General features: G+C 40.4%; 1 protein-coding gene across 1 annotated transcript in view; it reads left to right on the forward strand.

The window, feature by feature from the left end:
- The window catches only part of FMN1 (formin 1), a 340200-nt gene that overhangs the window by 231123 nt on the left and 84130 nt on the right, over nucleotides 1–24947 (forward strand). The window contains exon 15 of the mRNA XM_010844210.1: nucleotides 8708–8800. Coding sequence (XP_010842512.1) covers nucleotides 8708–8800 — 93 coding nt within the window. The remainder of the gene's footprint in view (nucleotides 1–8707; nucleotides 8801–24947) is intronic.

Consider the following 24947-nt stretch of genomic DNA (forward strand, 5'->3'; position numbering starts at 1 on the left):
TTCACTTTCATGCACTGGAGAAGGAAATGGCAACCCACTCCAGTGTTCTTGCCTGGAGAACCCCAGGGATGGGGGAGCCTGGTGGGCTGCCGTCTCTGGGGTCGCACAGAGTCGGACACGACTGAAGCGACTTAGCAGCAGCAGCAGTTTCTACATCTTAATCCACTACTCCTATATTGCCAGCCCTTGTGTCCCTCTCCACACTGGTAACCACTGATTTTTTCTCCATATCTGTGAGTCTGTTTCTTTTTTGTTATATTCAATAAATTGTTTTATATTTTTAGATTCCACGTGTAAATGATATCATACAGTATTTCTCTTTCTCCATCTAACTTATTTCACTTGGCATAACCCTCGCCAAGTCCATCCGTATTGTTGCAGATGGCAGGATTTCAAACTTTTAGTGTTTTTATGGCCGTGTAGTATACCACTGTGATATATACTACATCTTCATTCATCTGTTGATGGACACTTAGGGTGCTTCCGTATCTTGGCAATTATAAATAATGCTGCTTTGAACATTGGGGTGCATGTATCTTTTGGAATTAGTGTTTGGGTTTTTTTGGATAAATGCCCAGGCGTGGATTGCTGGGTCATATGGTAGTTCTATTTTCAGATTTTTGAGGAGCCTCTATACTGTTGTCCATAGTGGCAGCACTGATTTACATTCTCACCAACAATGTGAGGGTTCCCTTTTTCCCACATCATCACCAACGTTTATAATCTGTGATCTCTTTGATAATAGCTATTCTGCCAAGTGTGAGGAGGATGTCTCATTGTGGATTTAATTGCATTTTCTCTGATGATTAACAGTATTGAGCATCTTTTCATATGCCTGTTGGCCATCTGTATTTCTTTTTGAAAAAGTGTCTGTTCAGGTCTTCGGCCCATTTTAAAAATTGAGTTGTTTGGGTTTTGATGTTGTTGTATGAGTTGTTTATATATGTATCTATAGATAGATAGATAGATAGATAGATTAACTCTCTATCAGTCATATCATTTGCAAATATTTTCTCCCATGTATTAGGTTATCCTCTTGTTTTGTTGATGCTTTCCTTTGCTGTGCAAAAGCTTTTAAGTTTAATTAGGTCCCATTTGTTTATTTTTGTTTTTAATGCCTTTGCTTTAAGGAGACAGATCCAAAAATAATATAGTTACAATTTATGTCAAGAAATGTTCTGCCTATGTTTTCTTTTAGGGGTTTTATGGTTTCCAGTCTTATATTTAGGTCTTTAATCCATTTTGAGTTTATTTTTGTATATGGTGTTAGAGAATATTCAAATTTATTTCTTTACATGTAGGTGTCTTGTTTTCCCAGCACTACTTTTTGAAAACAGTGTCCTTTCTCCATTGTATATTCTTACCTCCTTTGTCTTAGATTAACTGACAGTAAGTTCACGGGCTTATTTCTGAGCTGTCCTGTTCCATTGATCTATGTATCTGTTTATGTGACAGCACAGTAATATTTTGATTACTGAAGCTCTGTAGTATAGTTAGACAGCATGATTCCTGCAGCTTTTTGTTCTTCTCTCAAGATTATTTGGCTATTTGGAGTCTATTTTTGTTTCTATACACATTTTTTAATTATTTGTTCTAGTTCTGTGAAAAATGCCCTTGGTATTTTGATAAGGATTGCATTGAATTTTTATATTGCCTTGGGTAGTGTGATCATTTTTAACATCATTCATTCTTCCAGTCCATGAACAGTCTATCTTCCCATCTGTTTGTGTTGTCTTCAATTTCTTTTTTCAATGTTTTATAGTTTATCCCAGTATAGTTCTTTTACCTCCTTAGTTAAGTTTATTCTTAAATATTTTATTTTTTCCAATGTGATTATAAATGCAGTTGTTTCCTTAAATTTCTCTTTCTGAGAGTTCATTGTTAGTGTTTAGAAATTCATTAGATGTCTGTATAAGACATTTTTTGATGTATTGTTGAATTCAGTTTGCTGTTTTTTATTGAGGATTTTTTCATCTATATTCATCAGTGGTTTTGACCTGTAATTTGCATGTGTGTTATGTCTTTGTCTGATTTTGATATCAGAATGATGCTGGCCTCATAGAATGAGTTCAGAAACATTCCTTTTTCTTCATTTCTTTTTTTTTTAATAGTTAGACAAGGATAGGTGTTAGCTCTTCTCTAAATGTTTGGGAGAATTCGTCTGTGAAGCTGTCTGGTCTGGGACTTTCATTTGTCAGGAATTACTTTTTATTACTGATTTACTTTCATTACTGGTAATTGGCCTGTTCATATTTTCTGTCTTCCTGGTTCAATCTTGGGAGATTATACATTTATAGAAATTTGTGCATTTTTTCTCAGTTGTCCACTTTATTGGCATATGTTAGTTTTTCATACTCTCTCAGTTTTTGTGTTGCTTTAGCAATTCTCTGAGTTAGTTCTTTAAGCATGGAGCTCAGAGAAAGGCTAAGGATCTTATAAAACTGAAGAACAAGTAAAACTGGCCCAGATCCAAGAAGAGGTTGAGTAGGAATTAGGTAAACAGAGAGGGGAAAAAGAGGGAATCCCAGATTTAAAAAGCAAAGCCTAGACGCATCCTTCTTTTTCTCTGAAACTGTATTCTGACTTCATTACAAAGACCATAGGTCCTTCACTCATACAGAAAAAAATTTGTACCCTGTTTTCCTTAGAAATGCCTGTGTACATTTGATCTGTTAAAATGATTAAAATGTATCAGATTTTGATGAATTATATGTCGCCCTTGCCTCTGTATCCTTCTAACCTACCCATGCTTTTTAAGCGACTCAATAAGCTTTCTTCCTTGTTCTTAAAGGTTTAAAAAACAAAAAAACAGACAACCACTTAGAAACTTAACAGTCTAATATTTGAAATCTCAAAACATTCAAAGCTATATCTTTGCTTCCTCTAAAATATTTGACAACCAACCTGTTTTTTAAGGTTTTTTTTAATCGAGGTATATTTGATGTACAATAGTATATAAGGTTTGAGTATACAGCATAGTGATCCACAATTTTTAAATATTATACTTCATTTATAGTTATTATAAAGTATTGGCTATACTTTATATTTTAAATGCTTCATAAGTACTTAACCTTTAGTTAGTATCTCAATTTAGTATCAATAATTTTATTATATAAGATATACATATATATTCAACCTTGGGAGATTATACATTTCTAAAAATGTGTCCATTTGTTTCTTGGCTGCCCATTTTATTGGCATATATTAATAGTTTTTCATACTGTCTCTGTTCTTTGTATTGCTTTAGCAATTCTCTGAGGTAGTTCTTTGAGCATGGAGCTCAGAGAAAGGATAGGATAGGATATTATCAAGTATTTTAGAGAATGCTTTCAATATTTCCTCTCTCACAATGATCTATTAGTAACTAACTTCAGGAATTAATATATTCTTTAATTCGTCAAACTTAATAGAAGAAGGAGAGAGAGAGAAAGAATCCTGGGTGACTTTGGCTTCTGATGTTGGAACTCCCGGCACAGCCCTATGTGAGGCAGCCTTGGTGGTCCAGCAACATTGTGTAAGTGTCTCCTGGTTGGACAATGAATGGCACTGGGGCTTTGTCAGGGACCTGTCTCCTTTATGCACTGCCAGTCTCCAGTGTCAGTGTTAATTAGTCTTCAGGTCTCCTGTTTGTCTGCTCGAATGCATCCTGGATAAGCCAAATTAATAAGTGGGAGCCGGCCAGCTGCCTGGCCATCGAATATGGCACTGCACTCAGACAGTCAGAGGGCAGCCCTGTGCTTTGATCGTGTGGAAAAGTTTAATGCTAACAGGCCACGTGGGAGGCTGTGCCCGTTGGGGTGCAAACAGGACCTCGGGACCCAGCAGGGAAGCTGCTGTCCTTTGGACTGGTTTCAGTGTTTCTCATTTCAAACCCATGAGGCTCGGAGGCCCCAGACACTTACTTCACATTTTGCTTCATCTTTCCCCCGGGAGTTGCTTCCTTGAATTCTCATAGTGGGTGGTAGATCATCAGCAAGGGAACAAAAATCATTATCTCTTTGTTCCAAACAGGAGATTTGCACTGAGGTGTATTTTCATAAATAGAGTGTGTAGAATTTGTAGTTCATAATCTCCAGCCATGACTCTCTTGCTGTTCTGCATATGACATGTTTCCCAACCAATTTTACAAAGTTATAAAAGTGACAGATAATATATTGGATGCCACTTGATAGTGCCAGGCATTCTGCAAACCACTTTACATGCATTGGCTCATTTAATTCATGTATCTTGCCTGTAGGGCTTCCCTGATAGCTCAGTGGGTAAAGAATCTGCCTGTAATGCAGGAGACCCTGGTTCGATTCCTGGGTCAGGAAGATCTGCTGGAAATGGAATAGGCTACTCACTCCAGTATTCTTGGGCTTCTCTTGTGGCTTAGCTGGTAAAGAATCTGCCTGCAGTGCGGGATACTTGGGTTTGATCCCTGGATTAGGAAGATCCCCTGGAGAAGGGAAAGACTATTGTGCCTGTGAGTAAGGGGGTCCCCGTTTTGCAAATGAGAAAAGCCACAACCCACATGCATTCAGGTAGGTGTGGATCCAAGCACCAGCCTTTTACCACACCACTACCTGGCCAATCTGGGGAGTTTGATGGACACCATGGGCTCTGTCATCTCAGCCAGCACAAAGGGAGAACCACAGTGATCAACCCTTTTAATTCAGACAGAGACAGAGGTTTTGTTTGTGTAATTGAGAAAAGAAGCTCTACGTTGGGCTTTGCTTTGCCTAGGAAGAAATAACCTTGAAGAAATTACTGTCCTGGCTTCAGTTATGTCCTTTTACCAAAATACAGGCCTGCCTCACTGTATATTATTTGTATTCATGTAACATAGTTCTCTATAAATGAAACTGTTGGAATATGAATGCAATAGAAGACCATTTAATTTGAAACCCTCTCCCAATTTATATTGTGAGAATAAATATGGCTTCAGAATCATAGTTTGGTATCATCAGAAAAGTTTATGTGATCATAAAAGTTCATTGGAAAATGTCAATTCTTGAAAGTAGAACTCTTCCAAAGCGTGTCTGATCAGTCTCCTGCATCTTAGTCTGCTGTCACAACTATTCAATCAGGAGAATAATCTTTGCTACTTTCCTGTGCCTTCCAGCGTGAAGTGGTAGATGTTTCAGATCAGATCAGTTGCTCAGTCGTGTCTGACTCTTTGCGACCCCATGAATCGCAGCACGCCAGGCCTCCCTGTCCATCACCAACTCCCGGAGTTCACTCACACTCATGTCCATTGAGTCAGTGATGCCATCCAGCCATCTCATCCTCTGTCGTCCCCTTCTCCTCCTGCCCCCAATCCCTCCCAGCATCAGAGTCTTTTCCAATGAGTCAACTCTTCGTATCAGGTGGCCAAAGTACTGGAGTTTCACCTTTAGCATCATTGCTTCCAAAGAAATCCCAGGGCTGATCTCCTTCAGAATGAACTGGTTGGATCTCCTTGCAGTCCAAGGGACTCTCAAGAGTCTTCTCCAACACCACAGTTCAAAAGCATCAATTCTTCGGCGCTCAGCCTTCTTCACAGTCCAACTCTCACACTAAGCACTTTCACATCAGCTTGGGACAGTCACAGTGTTTCACTGGGACCTGTTGATGTACCTAGGGAGGAAAGTGAAAGTGTTAGTCACATCTGACTCTTTGCGACTCCATGGACTGTAGCCTGCCAGTCTCCTCTGTCCATGGGATTCTCCAGGCAAGAATACTGGAATGGGTAGCCATTCACTGTTCTAGGGGATATTCATGACCCAGTGATTGAACCTGGCTCTCCCGCATTGCAGGCAGAGTCTTTACCATCTGAGTCACCAGGGAAGCCCCAGGAAGGAAGGAAAAAGTAGAGACAAGGAGATCATATTACGTCCCTAGAGAGCTCACTCAGTCGGGGTCAAAATTGCTAAATTTTTTTTTTCCACTTTCCTACACATAAGAATCTTGATGCTTTGGCCAGATGCATGGAGGTCTCTGGACAAGTTTGGGGATGAGTAAATGAAACCTGCATGGTGATTTTGCAGGGATTAATATAAATAGACAAATATAATATAAGGTAAAACATAAATGCTCTCTGGAAGATAGATGTTCAAAAGATTCAAAAACTTTGGATTGGAAGGGTTTTATGGTAGTGGTGGCATCTCAGAAAAACTTTATTAGGATGAATAGGATTTTATCAAATGCACTAGAAAGTATGTAGGGAGTGAGAGCAGGGTGGACAAAGAACTGCATGAGTGGAGGCATGGAGCTGGCAATACTGGTTGATATAGTTTGGAAACGTGTAATTTTGGTCTCATTAGTCAAATATATGGGAAAATATAAAGCTGAAAAAGGAAAAGGCCTTAAATTTCAGCCTGGAAGTTTGAATTCATTTGAATGAGCAACAAGAATCCATTAGTTTCATCTTTTTTTTTGTCCCTTTGCCTTTTTATTTTCAGTGGATGATCTTGCATTTTAATCCATAGAGACCACAAAAAACTTAAGTTTCAAAGTTAAGTTTTGATCTCCTCTCCCTTAAAACAAAAAAGAATAGAATAAAAACAATACATTCACCTCTTCCAGCTCTATATACACTATCCCTCTTCCCTCTCTCTCTGATAGCTCTAACCCAAAGTCATTATTTTGATAATAGAATAGTGATGGGAGGGGAGGTACTTATCATTTTGGTCACAGTAAAAATATAAAAAGGAATGCATGTACTGATAAAGCTTTTAGGAGTTACATGACTAGGTAACCTATGAGACATACAAAAACAGAGGAGAAAAGGACAACTCTCCTTTTTCTCGCGCTAATAACTGGCTGGATACTGATGTAGAGGACCCACTTGGGATAAAATATAATGACATACTTCCCTGGTAGCTCAGTTGGTAAAGAATCTGCCTGCAATGCAGGAAACCCAGGTTCGACCCCTGGGTCAGGAACATCCCCTGGAGAAGGAAATGGCAACCCACTCTAGTATTCTTGCCTGGAAAATCCTATGGAACCTGGTGGGCGATAGTCCATGGGGTCACAAGAGTTGGACACAACTGAGCGACTAAACCACCACCACAAATTTTGGACATGTTGATGTAACATACATTTGAGAAACACTGGTAGAGTATTAGGTTCATAGGAGAGAACTAGCAAAGAGGTAAAGGAAAATCATACAACAGTAGAAAATTATTAAGTAGGTATTGTGGAGAGGACAGACATACTGACAAATAAAGGTAAAAGTGTAGGAGTTGGGGGAGGAATGTTTTGAAATAATGATGGACTGGTTTTAAGGTATTTGTTCCAGATAAGAGGGATCATTTAAAAAAAAAGAAATGAACCTTTGCATCCCAGCAGACAAAGTTTTCCTAGATAGCACTAGAGTGATTATCAGAATACTTCATCATAGATATTCAAAATAAACTCTATTAAAAACTTTTGAAAAATAACTATGTCAGTGGGAAGAGCCTGCATTTAGGGCCTCGTGTCCTGTGATCAGCCTCATGATCCCAGGAGGGAATCCCTGGAGGTGATTCTGAGGTTGCAGCTGATGCTGAACTTGACAGAATTCCCTGCCATCATGCTTTCATCTGCAGTACAATCTGATAGTCTCCCAGAGTCATCTAGGATTTCAGCAATCTAGGTGGCAATATTGTAAGAGAAAATGTCAAGTAACTAATTTCGAAGGACCTCTTTTGCCTTTTCTGTTCAGGGCTGTTGTGCTTCTGGATTACTTCACATGTTCATAGTAAACATTCTGGGATGCTGGTTTTGGAAACACCAAGTTCTTGAATACAGATTTCCCGACATAAAGGCATCCTTTCTAACCGTACTCTTCCAAAATACCTTCCTTTGTGCTTCTGTAAATTCCTCCAAGAGTATACCTTTCTCTGTTTTTTTGAACCATTTATGGTGATGTGTTTATGGTGAATATCTGGTGCTTTAATATATTCTCTTGAACAATGGCACGCCAGTAATGGCCGTGACCGACAGACAAAAGTGATCATGACTCAGCTCTAGCTTGGGAGAAATGAAGCCTTTTCTTCTACCCAATGCATTTTTGCCACTGTACAAACATATCAAAACTTAGGGAAATGCCCCTTGTCTGGGTTAACTGCCTTTTGTGACAGGTTTGTTACAGGTAATTGTAGTTTCCATGTCACCAAATGAAAACTATCTGATCTGAGGGCTCTTGATTACCAAAAAACAACATATGGTAAATTCTGGATATCCTGTCTGTAGTAAATCATATTTAAAATGGTTTCACATGATTTAGTAAAATATTAATGCGAAGGGTAGGTGAACAAAAGTGAAGAGAGGTTTGATCCTCCCTAACCTGGCTTCTCATGCTGTGTGGTGGTTCAAGACCTCGGAATTTTTGCAACATCTATTTTAAGCTTTTGGACTATGAATCTGAAGAGGATCTGGGCTCTTAATTTGCTAGGACTAGTCCTTACATTGCTTTTGCCTCTCTTTTCGAGAGACCAAAAAGCAGAGTTTTTCACCTGTGCAAAGTCGGAAGTTTTGCTGCGTTTCTTTAAAAAAATTAAAAAACGTTGAAGGTGATGCATTTCCCTGTTCCTGAAGAAAGGTATAGAATGAGTAATTATTTTTGTTTTTTGGTTTTGCTTCTTGCCCTGTAATTTGGATAAATAGTGATGGGTAAGGATTCCACACTTAATGCAGAGCACAGAGCATGGGTTCAGCAGATCTGTGTTCTTGAGGAAGTCTGACTGCCGCCTTCTCTTCACAGCAAGTGAGAAGCAGATGGCAGTCGTGTGTAAGGAGTCTCCAAAGGAGTATCTGCAGCCGTTCAAGGACAGCCTTGAAGAGTTCTTCCAGAAAGGTAGGAGATGTGGCATTCTGAAACGTCCTCCTGTCCCCCGTCTTCTCTGAGCCCCACCACTCTGCACATCCTGCCTGAGCCCCGGCAGCACCAAGGATCCCATAGACCATCTTCCCATGGTGGATCTGTGCGCAGTGTAGATGAAGTTGTCCTGTAACCTTTATATCACCTTTCAAATGTGCTGTAATAGTTTAAATCCTTTAACATTACTCCTGTCTCTATAAACTTCGCGAGGGAAAGCTTTCTCTTTGTCTCTTGATGGTTCCCCCGAGGATTCTCCATACCTGTGAACTGACAAGTGACGGCCATGCAAGGCTTATGCAGTCGTGTAGGCGGGTGGTGATTATCTTTCTGGTTTTATGAGCGTAGCAACTTGGAAACTGGTATTGTATTTTCCATTCCTTTTCAGAAAGGAAAATTGGGGCCAGGTGAATGTCACATATCCAATCACTTGGCACCCATCGGCCCTCAGGGGTTAGCAGATGGAAGTGATATACATGAGACCCAGTACTGACTTAAAAATCGTACCGAATTATGTTCCTTCCTCCATGGTTTTGGCAGGACTGGGGAACTTTTGTTGAGCCCTGCTAGTGAGTATGAAAGTTTAATGCCTTTTGGATATTTCCTATTCTGGTTTCTCAAATCCAACTTATGATGTGAAACAAAAATAAGTGTGGGGTGCAATTTTCAGTTGTAAAAGAAATAACTCATGGGGAATGTAATGTACAGGATGGTGACTGTAGTTAATAATACTGTACTGTGTATTTGAAAGTTGCTAAGAGAGTAGATCTTAAAGCGTTCTCATCGCACACACAAAATTTGTAGCTCTACATGGACTGATGTTAACTAGACTTACTGTGATGATCATTTCACTATTTATGTGTGTGTGTGTGTGTGTGTGTAATCATTATGTTGTACACCTGAAGCTAATGTTTTACATCAATTATATCTAAATAAACAAAAAAAAGTGTGCGGTAGTAAGAGGGGGCTTTTGTCTTTGCTCAAAAGCCAGGGGAAATGCATGTAGGAACCTTTAGTGGTTTATTAGCATGCTATTTCTATTTATTAATAAGGCCACATGATACCAAACTATCAACAAAAGACCTTTAAGCAGAGTAAATCCATCAAGTATGGCCAAACCACCTTGGGAACTGGCAGGGAAATTCTCAGTCCATGAGTCAGAGAAACTTCATTCCAACTGGCCCCTTGGTACAGAGTTCATTGCTCCCTCCTCCTGGATGAGGTCTCATTTGTGTTGAAGCAGAAGTCAGAGTTCTCTCTTGGCCACAGCTGAACCTCAAATATGTTGGGAGTCCTGGCACCAGGCCACGGTATCATTTTGAGGACAGTAATACCAACATTTATGAGTTATATGGCTAAAATTAGATTTTATATGTGATTTATAAAGTAGATGCATTGCTTTTTTTTAATTTATTTTTTTAATTGAAGTATAATTGCTTTACAGAATTTTGTTTTCTGTCAAACCTCAACATGAATCAGACATAGGTATACATATATCCTCTCCCTTTTGAACCTCCCTCTCATCTCCCGCCCCATCTCAGTCCTCTAGATTGATACAGAGCCCATGCTTGAATTTCCTGAGCCATACAGCAAATTCCGGTTGGCTATCTATTTTACATATGGTCATGTAAGTTTCCATGTTACTCTTTCCATACATCTCACCCTCTCCTCCCCTCTCGCCATGTCCATAAGACTATTCTCTATGTCTGTTTTTCCGCTGTTGCCCTGTAAATAAATTCTTTAGTACCATTTTTCTAGATTCTGTATATATGTGTTAGAATACAATATTTATCTTTCTCTTTCTGACTCACTTCACTCTGTATAATAGGTTTTCAAATGTGTTCCTTTTTATGGCTCAGTAGTATTCCATTGTGTATATGTACCACAACTTTATCCATTCATCTGTTGATGGACATCTAGGTTGCTTCCATGCTCTAGCTATGGTAAATAGTGCTGCAAAGAACAATGGGACACATGTGTCTCTTTCAATTTTGGTTTCCTCAGGGTATATGCCTAGGAGTGGGATTGCTGGGTCATATGGTGGTTTTATTCCTAGTTTTTTAAGGAATCTCTACCATCTTCCATAGTGGGTGTATCCATTTGCATTCCCCACCAACAGTGCAAGAGCGTTCCCTTTTCTTCACACCCTGTCCAGCTTTTATTGTTTGTAGACTTTTTCATGATGGCTATTCTGATCTGTGTAAGGTCATATCTAATTGTGGTTTTGATTTGCATTTCTCTAATAATGAGTGATGTTGAGCATCTTTTCATGTGTTTGTTAGCCATCTGTATGTCTTCTTTGGAGAAATGTCTGTTTAGGTCTTTTTTCCCACTTTTTGATTGGGTTGTTTGTTTTTCTGGCATTGAGTTATATGAGCTGCTTGTATATTTTGGAAATTAATCCTTTGGTAGTTGTTTCATTTGCTATGATACATTGCTTTATGTTTATTTCATGTATAGCCTAAATGGCCTAAAGAAGAGCACACAATATTTCCTTTTGCTGACCTCAAATTAATAATTTCTACTTTTGACATATGTATAGGAAACTTGAAATGAGGTCATGTGTGCTTAAATTTCATTCCTTTTTCCCCCATTTCTGGATTTTTTTTTAATTCTTTTATTGAAGTCTAGATGATTTACAGTATTGTGTTAGTTTCAGGTGGAATGTATGTATGTATGTGTGTGTGTATATATATATATATATAAATATTTATATTCTTTTTCAGATTCTTTTCCCTTATAGTCTAATATAAAAGATTCAGTAAGGTTTCCTGTGCTATGTAGTAGGTCCTTATTATCTATTTTGTATATAGTAGACATGGAAGAGCCTGGTACGCTGCAGTCCATGGGGTCACTGAGAATCGGACACAACTGAGTGACTTCGCTTTCACTTTTCACTTTCATGCATTGGAGAAAGAAATGGCAACCCGCTCCAGTGTTCTTGCCTGGAGAATCCCAGGAACAGGGGAGCCTGGTGGGCTGCCATCTGTGGGGTCGCACAGACTCGGACACGACTGAAGCAACTTAGCAGCAGCAGAGTGTATATGTTAAGCCCAAACTACTAATTTATCCCTCTCTCTGCCCTTCCTTTTTCCTTTGGTAACCATAACTTTATTTTCTTTGTCTGTGAATCTCTTTCTGTTTTGGAAATATGTTCATTTGTATCATTTTTTTAGATTCCACATATAAGTGATAACATTTGATATTTGTCTTAACCTGTCTTATTTCACTTAGTATAATAATCTCCAAGTCCATCCATGTTGCTGCAGATGGGATTTTTCACTTTTTTATAGCTGAGTAATATTCCATGGTGTGTATATGTATGTGTATATATGTGTATATGTAAGCTTCCTGAGTAGCTCAGTTGGTAAAGAATCTGCCTGCAATGTGGGAGACCTGGGTGGTTGGGAAGATCCCCTGGAGGAGGGCATGGCAGGCAACCCACTCAAGTATTCTTGCCTGGAAAATCACTGAGGACAGAGGAGCCTGGCAGGCTACAGTCCATGGGGTCACAAAGAGCTGGACATGACTGAGTGACTAAGCACAGTATACACACACACACACACACACACACACACACACTCACCACATCTTTATTCTTTTGTCTGTCAGTGGACATTAAGGTTGCTTCCATGTCTTGGCTGTCCATTTCTATTTTTAATTGCTGTTCTTTTATATCTAAAAAATTCTGCAGTGAGGATGCCTGGATATTATCAGTCTGTATGCTATAATGGCCTTATGATGTTTTCAAATTAGCTAGCATTTAAACAGAGAAGGCAATGGCACCCCACTCCAGTACTCTTGCCTGGCAAATCCCATCAACGGAGGAGCCTGGTAGGCTGCAGTCCATGGGGTCGCTAAGAGTCGGACACGACTGAGCGACTTCACTTTGACTTTTCACTCTCATGCACTGGAGAAGGAAATGGCAACCTGCTCCAGTGTTCTTGCCTGGAGAATCCCAGGAATGGGGGAGCCTGGAGGGCTGCCATCTGTGGGGTTGCACAGAGTTGGACACGACTGAAGCAACTTAGCAGCAGCAGCAGCAGCATTTTAAAACACTTACATTGTGAATTTTATTCCTTTGGTTGGAAAAATATAAATATGAATAGATTTAGAACACTGAAAATCTTCTTCAATGCCTTGGAAAGGATTTGCAAATCACTCTTGGGAATTCTGTCCTAATTTCTTCTCTACAAGGTTTCTTAAGAAACTATGATCTGTTCTGAGAGTAGGAATGGAGCTGAGGCAAACTGAACCTTGTGTCAAGAAAGCAAGGATGTGGCCAGAGTAAGCTGTCCTAAGAAAGCCCTAGAGCAGCGGTTCTCAACCCTGGCTGCATACTAGGATTGCCTGGGGGAGATTTTTAAAATTTCAACACCCAAGCCAAATTCCAGACCTACTTCCAGGATCTCTGGGGGCGAGACCAGGCGTCAGGACTCTTTTTTTTTTAACTCCCCACGTAATCCCAGCGTGCAGCCCAGGTTGAGAACCGCTGTTGTCAACCTTGGTTTATCTTTTAATGCGTCTTCAAAAATATTTCTTCAGAGCCCACTATGTGTTAGGCATTGTGACAGAAGCTGACAACCCTAAGATGAACCATAGACCCCTTGTCCCTCTCCCAGGGATCGACTCACTAGGGAAAGGTCTATAATTGAATAAAGAAGTCACCTCTTCTTTATCCAGCAGAATGAAGGGCAGTTGGGAAGGACATAGGAATAACCTCAAATTATGGCTAAAACAAAGTCAGCCAAAATGAGACACGAAAAGAATTTGAAGGAAAATTACTATTCTAAAAAGAATTTTAAAATATAAAAATAAACCTTAAACATTCCCAATATCATGTGGTGAAATAGAGCCGCTGTTGAAATACCTGTTACTGTTGACTCATTACTTAACTGAGTTGGTCAAAAAAGCAGTCTAGATTTGTGTTGCCCAGGATGGTAGGCGCTGGCCACGTGCAGCTGCTGAGCAATTGAAATGTGGCTGATCCAAACTTAGATGTGCCATAGGAATCAATCATACATCAGATTTTGAAGACAGTCCCCCAAAATATTTCTTCTTTTTTATATTGGTTTCATGGTAAATAGCATTTTTTTCCTATGTTGGGTTAAACTAATAAAATATATTATTAATCTTAATTGACTTGTTTTTGTTTTAAAGCATGGATACTAGACCATTTAAAATTATGTCTGTGGCTTGCTTTGCACTCAGTTGGACAAGCTGTCTAGAAGCATGATCCCTTGGCCTTTCCCACCATATTCCTTCATTCTCTTCTCCACGTAATTGTTTTACCCTCTGAGCTTATTGAATCTGGGTTATTGGGACCCAGTATCACAAACTCGCCTCTCCCCACTCATTCTCTGGATCTGGCTATTTGGCTCTCAGATGTGAGTGCTTAACTGAAGGAGGTGATAGCTTGCTGCTTCATCAGGCTGCCTGTCTGTGGTTCAGGGGGTGGGTCCTTGCTATATTGCAGTATATACAAATGAAATAGCTCTTGGCTACTGTAGAGTTCCACATAGCAGTCCCTTTCTTCTGGAGATGGTTCATTGATTCACAGAAAATGTGGGATTTCCTGTCTACTATAAATATGCATTATCCACCCTGGATAATCATGTTTTTATGGCAGTTATCACAAGTTTAGGTGTCATCTACTATGCTACTCAATATAAGTAGCAACATTATTCCAAGTGCTACTCAGTTCAGTCACTCAGTCGTGTCCAACTCTTTGCTGTCCCATGGACAACAACACACCAGGCTTCCCTTTCCATCACCAACTCCCAGAGCTTACTCAAACTCATGTCCATTGAGTCAGTGATGCCAATCCAACAATCTCATCCTCTGTCATCCCCTTCTCCTGCCTTCAATCTTTCTCAGCATCAGGATATTTTCAGTGAGTCAGTTCTTCACATCAGGTGGCCAAAGAAACAAAAATTGCTGCCAGTTAAGCCAGGACTTGTCATAGATTCCAAGATGTACCCCAGTATCAAAGATGCTGAAATATGAAAATTCCATCAATTTTGAAATTGATGTAATATGGTACTATAGTTCAGTTAAGTCACTCAGTCATGTCCAACTCCTTGAAACCCCATGAACCGCAGCATGCCAGGCCTCTCTGTCCATCACCAACTCCCGCAATCTACCCAAACCCATGTCCATTGAGTCAGTGATGGCATCCAATCATCTCATTCTCTGTCATCCCCTTCTCCTCCTGCCCTCAATCTTTCCCAGCATCAGGGTCCTTTGAAATGAATCAGCTCTTTGCATCAGGTGGTTAAAGTATTGGAGTTTCAGCTTCAACATCAGTCCCTCCAATGAACACCCAAGACTGATCTCCTTTAGGATGGACTGGTTGGATCTCCTTGCAGTCCAAGGGACTGTCAAGAGTCTTCTCCAACACCACAGTTCAAAAGCATCAATTCTTCAGTGCTCAGCCTTCTTCACAGTTTAACTCTCACATCCATATTACTACTGGAAAAACCATAGCCTTGATTATATAGACTTTTGTTGACAAAGTAATGTCTCTGCTTTTTAATATGCTATCTAGGTTGGTCATAACTTTGCTTCCAAAGAGTAAGGGTCTTTTAATTTCATGGCTGCAGTCACCATCTGCAGTGATTTTGGAGCCCAGAAAAATAAAGTCTGACACTGTTTCCACTGTTTCCCCATCTATTTCCCATGAAGTAATGGGACCGGATGCCATTATCTTAGTTTTCTGAATGTTGAGCTTTAAGCCAACTTTTTGATTCTCCTCTTTCACTTTCATCAAGAGGCTCTTTAGTTCTTCTTCACTTTCTGCCATAAGGGTGGTGTCATCTGCATATCTGAGGTTATTGATATTTCTCCCGGCAGTCTTGATTCCAGCTTGTGCTTCTTCTAGCCCAACGTTTCTCATGATGTACTCTGCATATAAGTTAAATAGGCAGGGTGACAATATACAGCCTTGATGTACTCCTTTTCCTATTTGGAACCAGTCTGTTGTTCCATGTCCAGTTCTAACTCTTGCTTCCTGACCTGCATACAGGTTTCTCAAGAGGCAGGTCAGGTCGTCTGGTATTCCCATCTCTTGAAGAATTTCCCACAGTTTATTGTGATCCACACAGTCAAAGGCTTTGGCATAGTCAATAAAGCAGAAACAGATGTTTTTTTGGAACTCTCTTGCTTTTTCCATGATCCAGCAGATGTTGGCAATTTGATCTCTGGTTCCTCTGCCTTTTCTAAAACCAGCCTGAACATCTGGAAGTTCATGGTTCACATATTGCTGAAGCCTGGCTTGGAGAATTTTGAGCATGACTTTACTAGCGTGTTCACAGGACTTCTGTGGTGGTCCAGTGGTAAAGACTCCACTCTTCCAATGTAGGGGGCATGGGTTCAATCCCTGGGCAGGGAAGTTCTGCATGCTGCGTGGTGCGGCCCAAACAAACAAATAAGACAGGGGTTGACAACCTTTATGTGCTTCCCTGGTGGCTCAGACGGTAAAGCATCTGCCTGCAGTGTGGGAGACCCGGGTTCAATCCCTAGGTTGGGAAGATGCCCTGCAGAAGGAAATGGCAACCCACTCCAGTACTCTTGCCTGGAAAATTCCATGGACTAAGGAGCCTGGTAAGCTACAGTCCATGGGGTTACAAAGAGTTGGACACGACTGAGCCACTTCACTTTCACTTTCACTTTTCTAGCGTGTGCTGCTGCTGCTGCTAAGTCACTTCAGTCGTGTCCGACTCTGTGCGACCCCAGAGATGGCAGCCCACCAGACCCCCCCGTCCCTGGGATTCTCCAGGCAAGAACACTGGAGTGGGTTGCCATTTCCTTCTCCAATGCATGAAAGTGAAAAGTGAAAGTGAAGTCGCTCAGTCGTGTCCGATTCTTAGCATGTGAGATGAGTGCAATTGTGCAGTAGTTTGAACATTCTTCGGCATTGCCTTTCTTTGGGATTGGAATGAAAACTGACCTTTTCCAGTCCTGTGGCCACTGCTGAGTTTTCCAAATTTGCTGACATATTGAGCGTAGCACTTTTACAGCATTATCTTTTAGGATTTGAAATAGCTCAACTGGAATTCCATCACCTCCACTAGCTTTGTTCGTAGTGATGCTTCCACAGGCCCACTTGACTTCACGTTCCAGGATGTCTGGCTTTAGGTGAGTGATCACACCATCATGATTATCTGGGTTGTGAAGATCTTTTTTGTACAGTTCTTCTGTGTATTCTTGCCACGTCGTCTTAATATCTTCTGCTTCTGTTAGGTACCATAGTTAGGCATATCAGATCAGAGAGAAGGAATGATTAATGTTCCAGATAAGTGAGGGGAGACTGAGCGAAGGAGATATTTTTGTTGAGATTTGAAAAACAAAACCAAACAAAGATAACAGTGATGACAGTGACAGCAATGACAGTGATAGCTAATATTTGGTGATTGCTTCTGTAGGCCGGGCACTGTGGGGAGTAGGTCATTTTACTTAGTCTTCATGACAACCCTCTGAAGTAAACACTATTATCACCCTGTTGTACAGATGAGGAAATTAAAGATTAGAAATTCTCTGCAGACAAATTATGAAGGGTGTTCCAGGCAAAGGAAAACACTGCAGATCTCAGGATGAAAGACATGCTGTTTGGGCAATGGCAGAAGACTTGGTGTGATTGTATCACAGGGCATATGGCAAAAACTCAAGACCCCAAAGGAGAGGAGAATCTCAGTGACTTGCTTAAAAATATGAACTTTGTCTTATGGGCAAGTGAGAGCCCTTTGAAAAATTATGTGTGTGGGAGTGACATGTTCTATTGGGCTTGTTTGTTGTGATGTTGGTGTGTTGGAATCATTTTGCTTTTTGTTGTTAAGAAATGCATTATAGAGAATTCCCTGGTGGTCCAGTGGTCAGGACTTCACACTCTCCCTGATGAAAGTGCAGTGTGCAGTTCAATCCCTGGTTGGGAAACTAAGATCCTACAAGCTGTGCACCATGGCCAAAAAAAAGAAAAAAAAATTTTTTTAAAGAAATACATTGCAATTAAGAGCAATATAAAGAAGAGTTGGGATAGTAAATAATTGGAAGTCAGTCTATCAAGCTCTTCTGTAGCTGTGCAGCCAAATGATGGTAAGAACTTGAGCAATTTTGTAAGAACTTGAGCAAAAGCAACCACAGTAGAAATAAGAAAGGAAGAAACATATTGATAAAGCTTTTAGAAGTTACAAAACTGGATAACCTATGAGAAGTACAAACACAGAGGGGAAACAATGACTCTCCTTTTTCTTGCTTGAATAACTGGCTGGATACTGATCTGGAAGTCTCACTTGAGGTAGAATACGGTGGCATAAAGTTTGGACACGTTGACTTGACATAAATTTGAGACACAAATAGAATATGGGCTCAGAGGAGAGCATTGGGTGAGACTTCAGAGGATGGCAGTTTAAATCATAGGAATGAAGGAGATATCCCCCAAGAAAGGATGGAGAATGAAAAATTCCTGGAGTATCAGAATATCTGAGTACAAGGTATAATATAATAATCATAATTGAGAAAACATACTTCTATACTTCTGTAGTATTTGAGTATTTCTGGCTGGAAAGCCAGTTTTCTATTAGAGATTCATCTCTCCTAAAGCCTTAAGCAATTACATTCTTTACACCTGAGGAGTCACACGCATGCATTGTGACTCGGTTGGTTCATGGTTAGGCTAATTTTCATATGAGCTGCAGTTCGTTTCTTTTTGCCCTCAGGATGGTTTAATTTTCTTTTGTAAATCATATCCTGTTGCCACACTCAAGTGGAGATGATGTGCTTGTCCTTCTTTCTTTTATCATCCTTCCCTTCTCCAAATGCCCTTAAATAGTGTTGTTTGACAAAGCGTGTGCTTAACTAATCTCGCTTTCCACCCAGAATCGAAAGTACTTTTAATGGCACCCCTTTTCAGAGTTGCATCCTCCACAATCTGAGCCCTTTCCCTGTCTTCGCTTTGCTTTTCCACAGTAGGCTCTTATTGGTTCCAGTTTACAGCTCCGTTCAGAGTGACCTTGTGCAGGCGTTATTTGAGCTCATGTTTTCCCACCCGCAGATCAAACATGGTCATAATGATATGGCCTTCAAAAATGTGATGCTTGTATTAAAAGTCCCCATAAACGTGGCAGGGATCCTGTAATTGAAAGAAGGCGCAGAACAACTGATTAGATCTCAGGTATAGATCTTTAGGGTGGTCTTTTCATGCTGTTAAATTGGTCATTTGTATTTATAGCTTTGGCAGGGAGGGCTGGAATCTAACCTGGTGCTAATACCAACACTCTCCCACACTTGGCCTTATCTCATTCTCCATTAGTTTTACTTGGCATCCATGAGTGGAATCTTAAAGTGAATCTGAATGAACTGTGCTAGTCTTAATTTATCCAACTATCTTCTGAGGTTCTTTGACCATCTGAGATTAAAGATACACTTAATGTCAAGAAACTGTGTTCTAATAAAAACTAAGTAGATAAGTTTACCAAGTTAAAAAAAAATAACAATAATTCTGATTTTAAGCATTGAAAGCAAAAAGGTTTATCTATTAAGTTGCAGACACAGTGATAGCTGAAACTATGTCTGTCTGGTTCTGTTCATTTTCTTGTCTCAATATAATATAGGCTTAGCCTGGCCGATAATAGGTGTTAATAATTATTTTTTTAATTAATGAACAAAGAAACCTGTGTCTTGTAAAGTGCCTGCAGACTTTTTTCCCCCTACATGGGTTTCCTGTTTAAGTCCTTTTAGTGTTGGTAAATTGTGCCAGGATCTGGTAAGATGCGTTTTTGTTCTACATCACACACCTGTGGTTAGGTCTCCTGGATATCAAAGCATCTTTCTATGTTGCAGATATCCATTTTTTTCATAAATACTTAGAGTAGATTGATAAAGGCTGAAATTGAACCTCTGGAAACTGTGGAATAAGAGCAGGTTATTAGGTAATCTCTTCACTTCAGCCCCCAGAATATAGAAAGAAAACCATCTGAGCCACTATATTCAGACTTTAAGGTTACAGAGATCAGGACAGGTCACTGATCTGGACCGTCAGACCTGTGAAAGGATATAATTCTTATATTCTTTACAGAACTTCCAGAAGGAAGGACTGTGGCAGGGGAAACACATACTCTACATGGGCCAAAATGAGTTCTTGTATACATCACTACTCAAAAAAGCACCCGTGGGGGTGACTCCAGAGAACATTAGATAGCCAAGAATTAAGACAGTCTTGTGATTTCCAGCTCACTGAAGTAACAGAGCAGTAATCCTTGGAAGGTGGAGAAAACCTTATCAGAGGTTTATCAAGTAGACTCTTATCTGACAGGATTAATTTGAATCCATTTTTTTTTCCAGAAATTTCTGTCTAGAGCATGTATTTTCCTCATGCCCCAACAGTTTCTGTATTTCTTCTTCTCCCTCCTCTCTGTCGTCTCCCTACCCACTCTCTGCCTCTTCTTCCTCCTCTCTTCTCCCTTCCACTCAACCCCCTTTAAATATTTAATTTACTCAAGTATTTACTCAAATATTTACTCAATATTTCCTCAATATTTAATTTTCTTTTTTGGCTAAGCATCCAATAAATTCTCTTTTCAGTAAATTTTTCCCCCTTTCTCTCCAATGAAAAGTTTTGCAAAAAAAAAAGTCTAAATTCTTTTTACTGATATAAATACCTGAAAAATATTGCCCCCCCAAGAAAAAGAAAACTGATAGTTTAAAACTTCTAAATAAAACAGCACATCTTATGACCAAATGAAATTTATTCCCAGAATGTAAAGATGAGACTATATGGGGAAGTCTCATCTTGCTAATATAGTGAGTTAATACAATTCATCAATTAATAGCTCTAACAAGAAAACTCATGTGGTTATCTCTTTGTTGTTGTTGTTCAGTCAGTAAGTCTTGTCTGACTCTTTGTGAATGCATGAACTGCAGCACACTCGGCTTCCCTGTCCTTCACCATCTCCCAGAGTTTGCTCAAACTCATGTCCATTGAGTCGGTGATGCCATCCAACCGTCTCATCCTCTGTCTCCCCCTTCTCCTGACCTCAATCTTTCCCAACATTAGAGTCTTTTCCAATGAATTGGCTTTTTGCATCAGGTGGCCAAAGTATCGGAGCTTCAGCTTCAGCATCAGTCCTTCCAATGAATATTCAGGGTTATCTCTTTTAGGTGATAAAAAAATGCAGGTGACAGAACTCAACATCCATTCTTCATTTAAAAGCTCAATAATAATTAACTAGCACATACTTTCTTAATATAATAAAAATAAATCCATCATAACCCCAAATTTGCAACTCTTAGCATAGGTGAGAGCTCAATCTACCTTCTATATAAGAGCTTCTAGACATTGAAGAAAAATAACCAGCACCCATTAAAAAGAAAGACAAATAATATGAACAGAAACTGCTTTTTTTAACATATGAAAAATAACACTTTCAAAAGGAGAGGAATGCAAAATTAATTACCTTGAAATTCCATTTTTTCACATTCAAGACTGGCAAAATTATAAAAATTCAATAACAGACTCTTAGCAGTACAGTAGGATAGGTAAGCTTCCCTCTTTCTTGTTAAAATCTTCACATTGTACATCTATTCTTTCCCTAATCCAGCTAACATTTTTACTACTGGTGCTTTGAACTCATTTTCTGGTAAATTATTTATTTCTATTTCACTGTTTTGTTTTACAGGGGTTTCTTTCTTGCTCTTTCCTTTGAGAGCCATTCCTCTGCATTTTCATTTTACTTTCTCTGCCTCTGTGTATTTAGGTGAAACCGTTACACACATCTTATGTGGGAGCATCCCTATACAGACTGCATGTGTCCGATGCCTTCAGTGGGAGAGTTGGATTTGACACGGACACAAGTTTGTCTTTCCTTGGGGGGTGCTGTTAGCTCTTACCTTGGTAGAGGGTGTGGCTGGAGATGGAGGGGCTAGAGCTGGAACCAGGTATGGGGCAGGACACCCCTCTGCTCAGTGACCCTCACTGCCCTTTTAGGGACAGGGTTGGATCCCACGCTGCTGGAGCAGAAGTCCTGAGGTTCAGGCTCACACTGTCTCTGTCCCTTTTAAGTGTGTCCCATCCCTGCCTGGAGACCCTTGCCTCAGAGAGGGGCAGTGCTGAAGCAAGGGGGGCTCGTGCAGGCTCTAAGCCCATGTCAGCTGCAGAGGTCCCAGCTGTTTCTGATGCTGTGCTGGTGTTGTTTTTTAGTTGCTAAGTCGTGTCCAACTCTTTTGTGACCCCATGAAGTGTAGACCACCAGGTCTCTGTCTCAGGCAAGAATATTGAAGTGGGTGGCCATTTCCTTTTCCAGGGGATCCTCCCAACCCAGGGATCAAACTCATATCTCTTGCTTTGGCAGGATTCTTTACCACTGCACCACCGGGGAATCCCTGTTCTTGTGTAGATGCCCTAAATTGTTTCCCTCCCTCCACTCGACACAGTCTTGGGTCCAAGTCCCCTTTTCCCTCACAGCCAGTCACTGACCTTAGTCTCTGGCACCCTGTCGTGGAGCCACAGTGCCCGGAGACTGGAGCCCACAGCAGATTCTCAGTGTGTGTTGTCGGGGAGTGAGCTGTGGTAGAGTGTCCGCCGTCAAAGATACGGACTGCTGCTGATTCACTGCTCAAGTAGGCACCAACAGTGGGCTCTGCCCTGGGACTAGGTTGCCTCTGCATCTCACAGTTGAGTATTCCCAGTTGTGGCTGCCCCAGATCCAGTGCCAAGCTCCTGTTATCCCAGAAGTCCTCCAGTGAGCCCAAGGGACTCCTCTCCCCTAGTAGGACCCTAGGAGTGGGGCATCCAGTCTGTGGCTTGACCCATTCCCTTTCAGGGTGGGTGTCCACCTGTGAAACCTCCCACTTCCCTCTGCATCCCCTAGGTACAGGTTCCCTACCCAGTCACTTTTCTTTACTTACTACCCAACTACACGTGTACCTTTCTTTCAGCCTTGGTTGTTTGCACATAGTCCTTCTCCCAGTTTCCAGTTAGTTTTCAGTAAGAATTGCTCCACAGGTATATGTATTTTTGACATGTTCTTATCAGGAGATGAATTCCATGTCCTTTCACTCCACCATCTTGATTGATCTCCAGAATGCATCATGACTTCCAACAGTTAAAACAGTGCTTCGTTTAATGCAGCAGTCTTTTGAGGCTGATTTTATTATCCCTAACTTTCCAGGTAAGGAGACTGAGCCTGAGAATTTCAGGAACTTACTCAAGGTCAGTGTGATCTTAATCCTAGTATTGGTATTGTGCCATTGTAATAACTTGGAAAATAATTTCTTTTTTCTATGTTCCAAGACCCTGGTAGCTAACCAGAAATAAGCATTTTCTCTTACCATCTAAATGAGAAAAACATGAAAATAGCAGACTTGTCCACCATAGTTTAATGCCAGCAACTCCCATTCCTGGAGTCCTAATAGAGACTCCATTCTAGGCGCCAACCCCCTCTCCCCCACCTCCCACCCCAACCAGCAATAACAACAGAAGTTTCATTTGTACTTAGGAAAGAATTGCAATGACAAGTAGTTCAGTATTTTATGGAATCAGTATTGAACTCTACATTCTTGCATAATAGTGTTTTCATGATAAATTGCTTTGTGTAATTGTTGGCTCAGCCACCACTTCCTCTTTGGATTCTTGACAACTATCATTGAGGTTTTCATCAGTGATTGATTGCAATTGCTATCAGATGACTTCTCTTTGAATTACTTAGTTATTGTCTTCATGTTGGAAGAACCTAACACCTATATTGCCTTCTGGGAGTTATTGTCCAGAATACATATTATATAATATGTGATTTTGCAGATAATGTACAACTCTGGAATGATCTCTTCATTCTTCCAAATAATTGTTGTTTTTGTTCAGTTACTAAGTCGTGTCCAACTCCTTGCAACCCCATGAACTGCAGCATGCCCGGCTTCCCTGTCCTGGAGCCTGCTCAAACTCATACCCATTGAGTCAGTGGTGCCATCCAACCATTTCATCCTCTGTTGTCCCCTTCTCCACCTGCCTACAGGTCTATTTCTTCTGTTGAGTTCATTTTGCTTTAGAAGAATTGTGGCAGCCAATAGGAACCCAGGACTGAATGATATAATATAGGTGGAGAGCTAAGCACAGAGCCTGGCACTATATATATGTCAGCTACTGCTATATTCTCAGGCATTTTATCACAATCTGATCAAAAGGTTCAGAGGCTGGAACTCAGAGAATCAATCACGGAAGTGTTACTTCTTAATGATTCGAATAACTGCAGTTCCAAAATCAAATGGCAAATAATAAATAAGTATAGTAAAAGGTCTTACATACCAGAGGGGAAATCATGTTCAACTTGTCATCTTTTCTAAAAGTAAGTCAAAAGCAATGAAAATAAACTGAATTTCCCTAGGACATGAAGCTTTATTTGTTATAATTTGTTGTTCAGTCAGTAAGTTATGTCCAACTCTTTGCGACCCCATGCACTGCAGCACACCAGGCTTCCCTGTCCGTCACTGTCTCTCAGAGTGTCCTCAAACTCATGTGCTTTGAGTCGGTGATGCCATCCATCTCATCCTCTGTCTCCCCTTCTCCTACCTTCAGTAGGTCCCAGCATGAGTCTTTTCCAGTTTGTTGGTTTTTTGCATTAGGTGGCCAAAGTATTGAAGCTTCAGCTTTAACATCAGTCCTTCCAGTGAATATTCAGGGTTGATTTCCATTAAGAATAATTTGTAGATCACTATATATGTGGCATCTGGTCCCATCACTTCATGGGAAATAGATGGGGAAACAGTGGAAACAGTGTCAGACTTTATTTTTCTGGGCTCCAAAATCACTGCAGATGGTGACTGCAGCCATGAAATCAAAGGACACTTACTCCTTGGAAAGAAAGTTATGACCAACCTAGATAGCATATTCAAAAGTAGAGACATTACTTTGCCAACAAAGGTCCGTCTAGTCAAGGCTATGGTTTTTCCAGTAGTCATGTATGGATGTGAGATTTGGACTATGAAGAAAGCTGAGTGCCGACGAATTGATGCTTTTGAACTGTGGTGTTGGAGAAGACTCTTGAGAGTTCCTTGGACTGCAAGGAGATTCAACCAGTCCATTCTAAAGGAGATCAGTCCTGGGTGTTCATTGGAAGGAATGATGCTAAAGCTGAAACTC

This window comes from Bison bison, unplaced genomic scaffold (genome assembly GCF_000754665.1).
Source record: "Bison bison bison isolate TAMUID 2011002044 unplaced genomic scaffold, Bison_UMD1.0 scf7180017864197, whole genome shotgun sequence".
Classification (NCBI taxonomy): domain Eukaryota; kingdom Metazoa; phylum Chordata; class Mammalia; order Artiodactyla; family Bovidae; genus Bison; species Bison bison.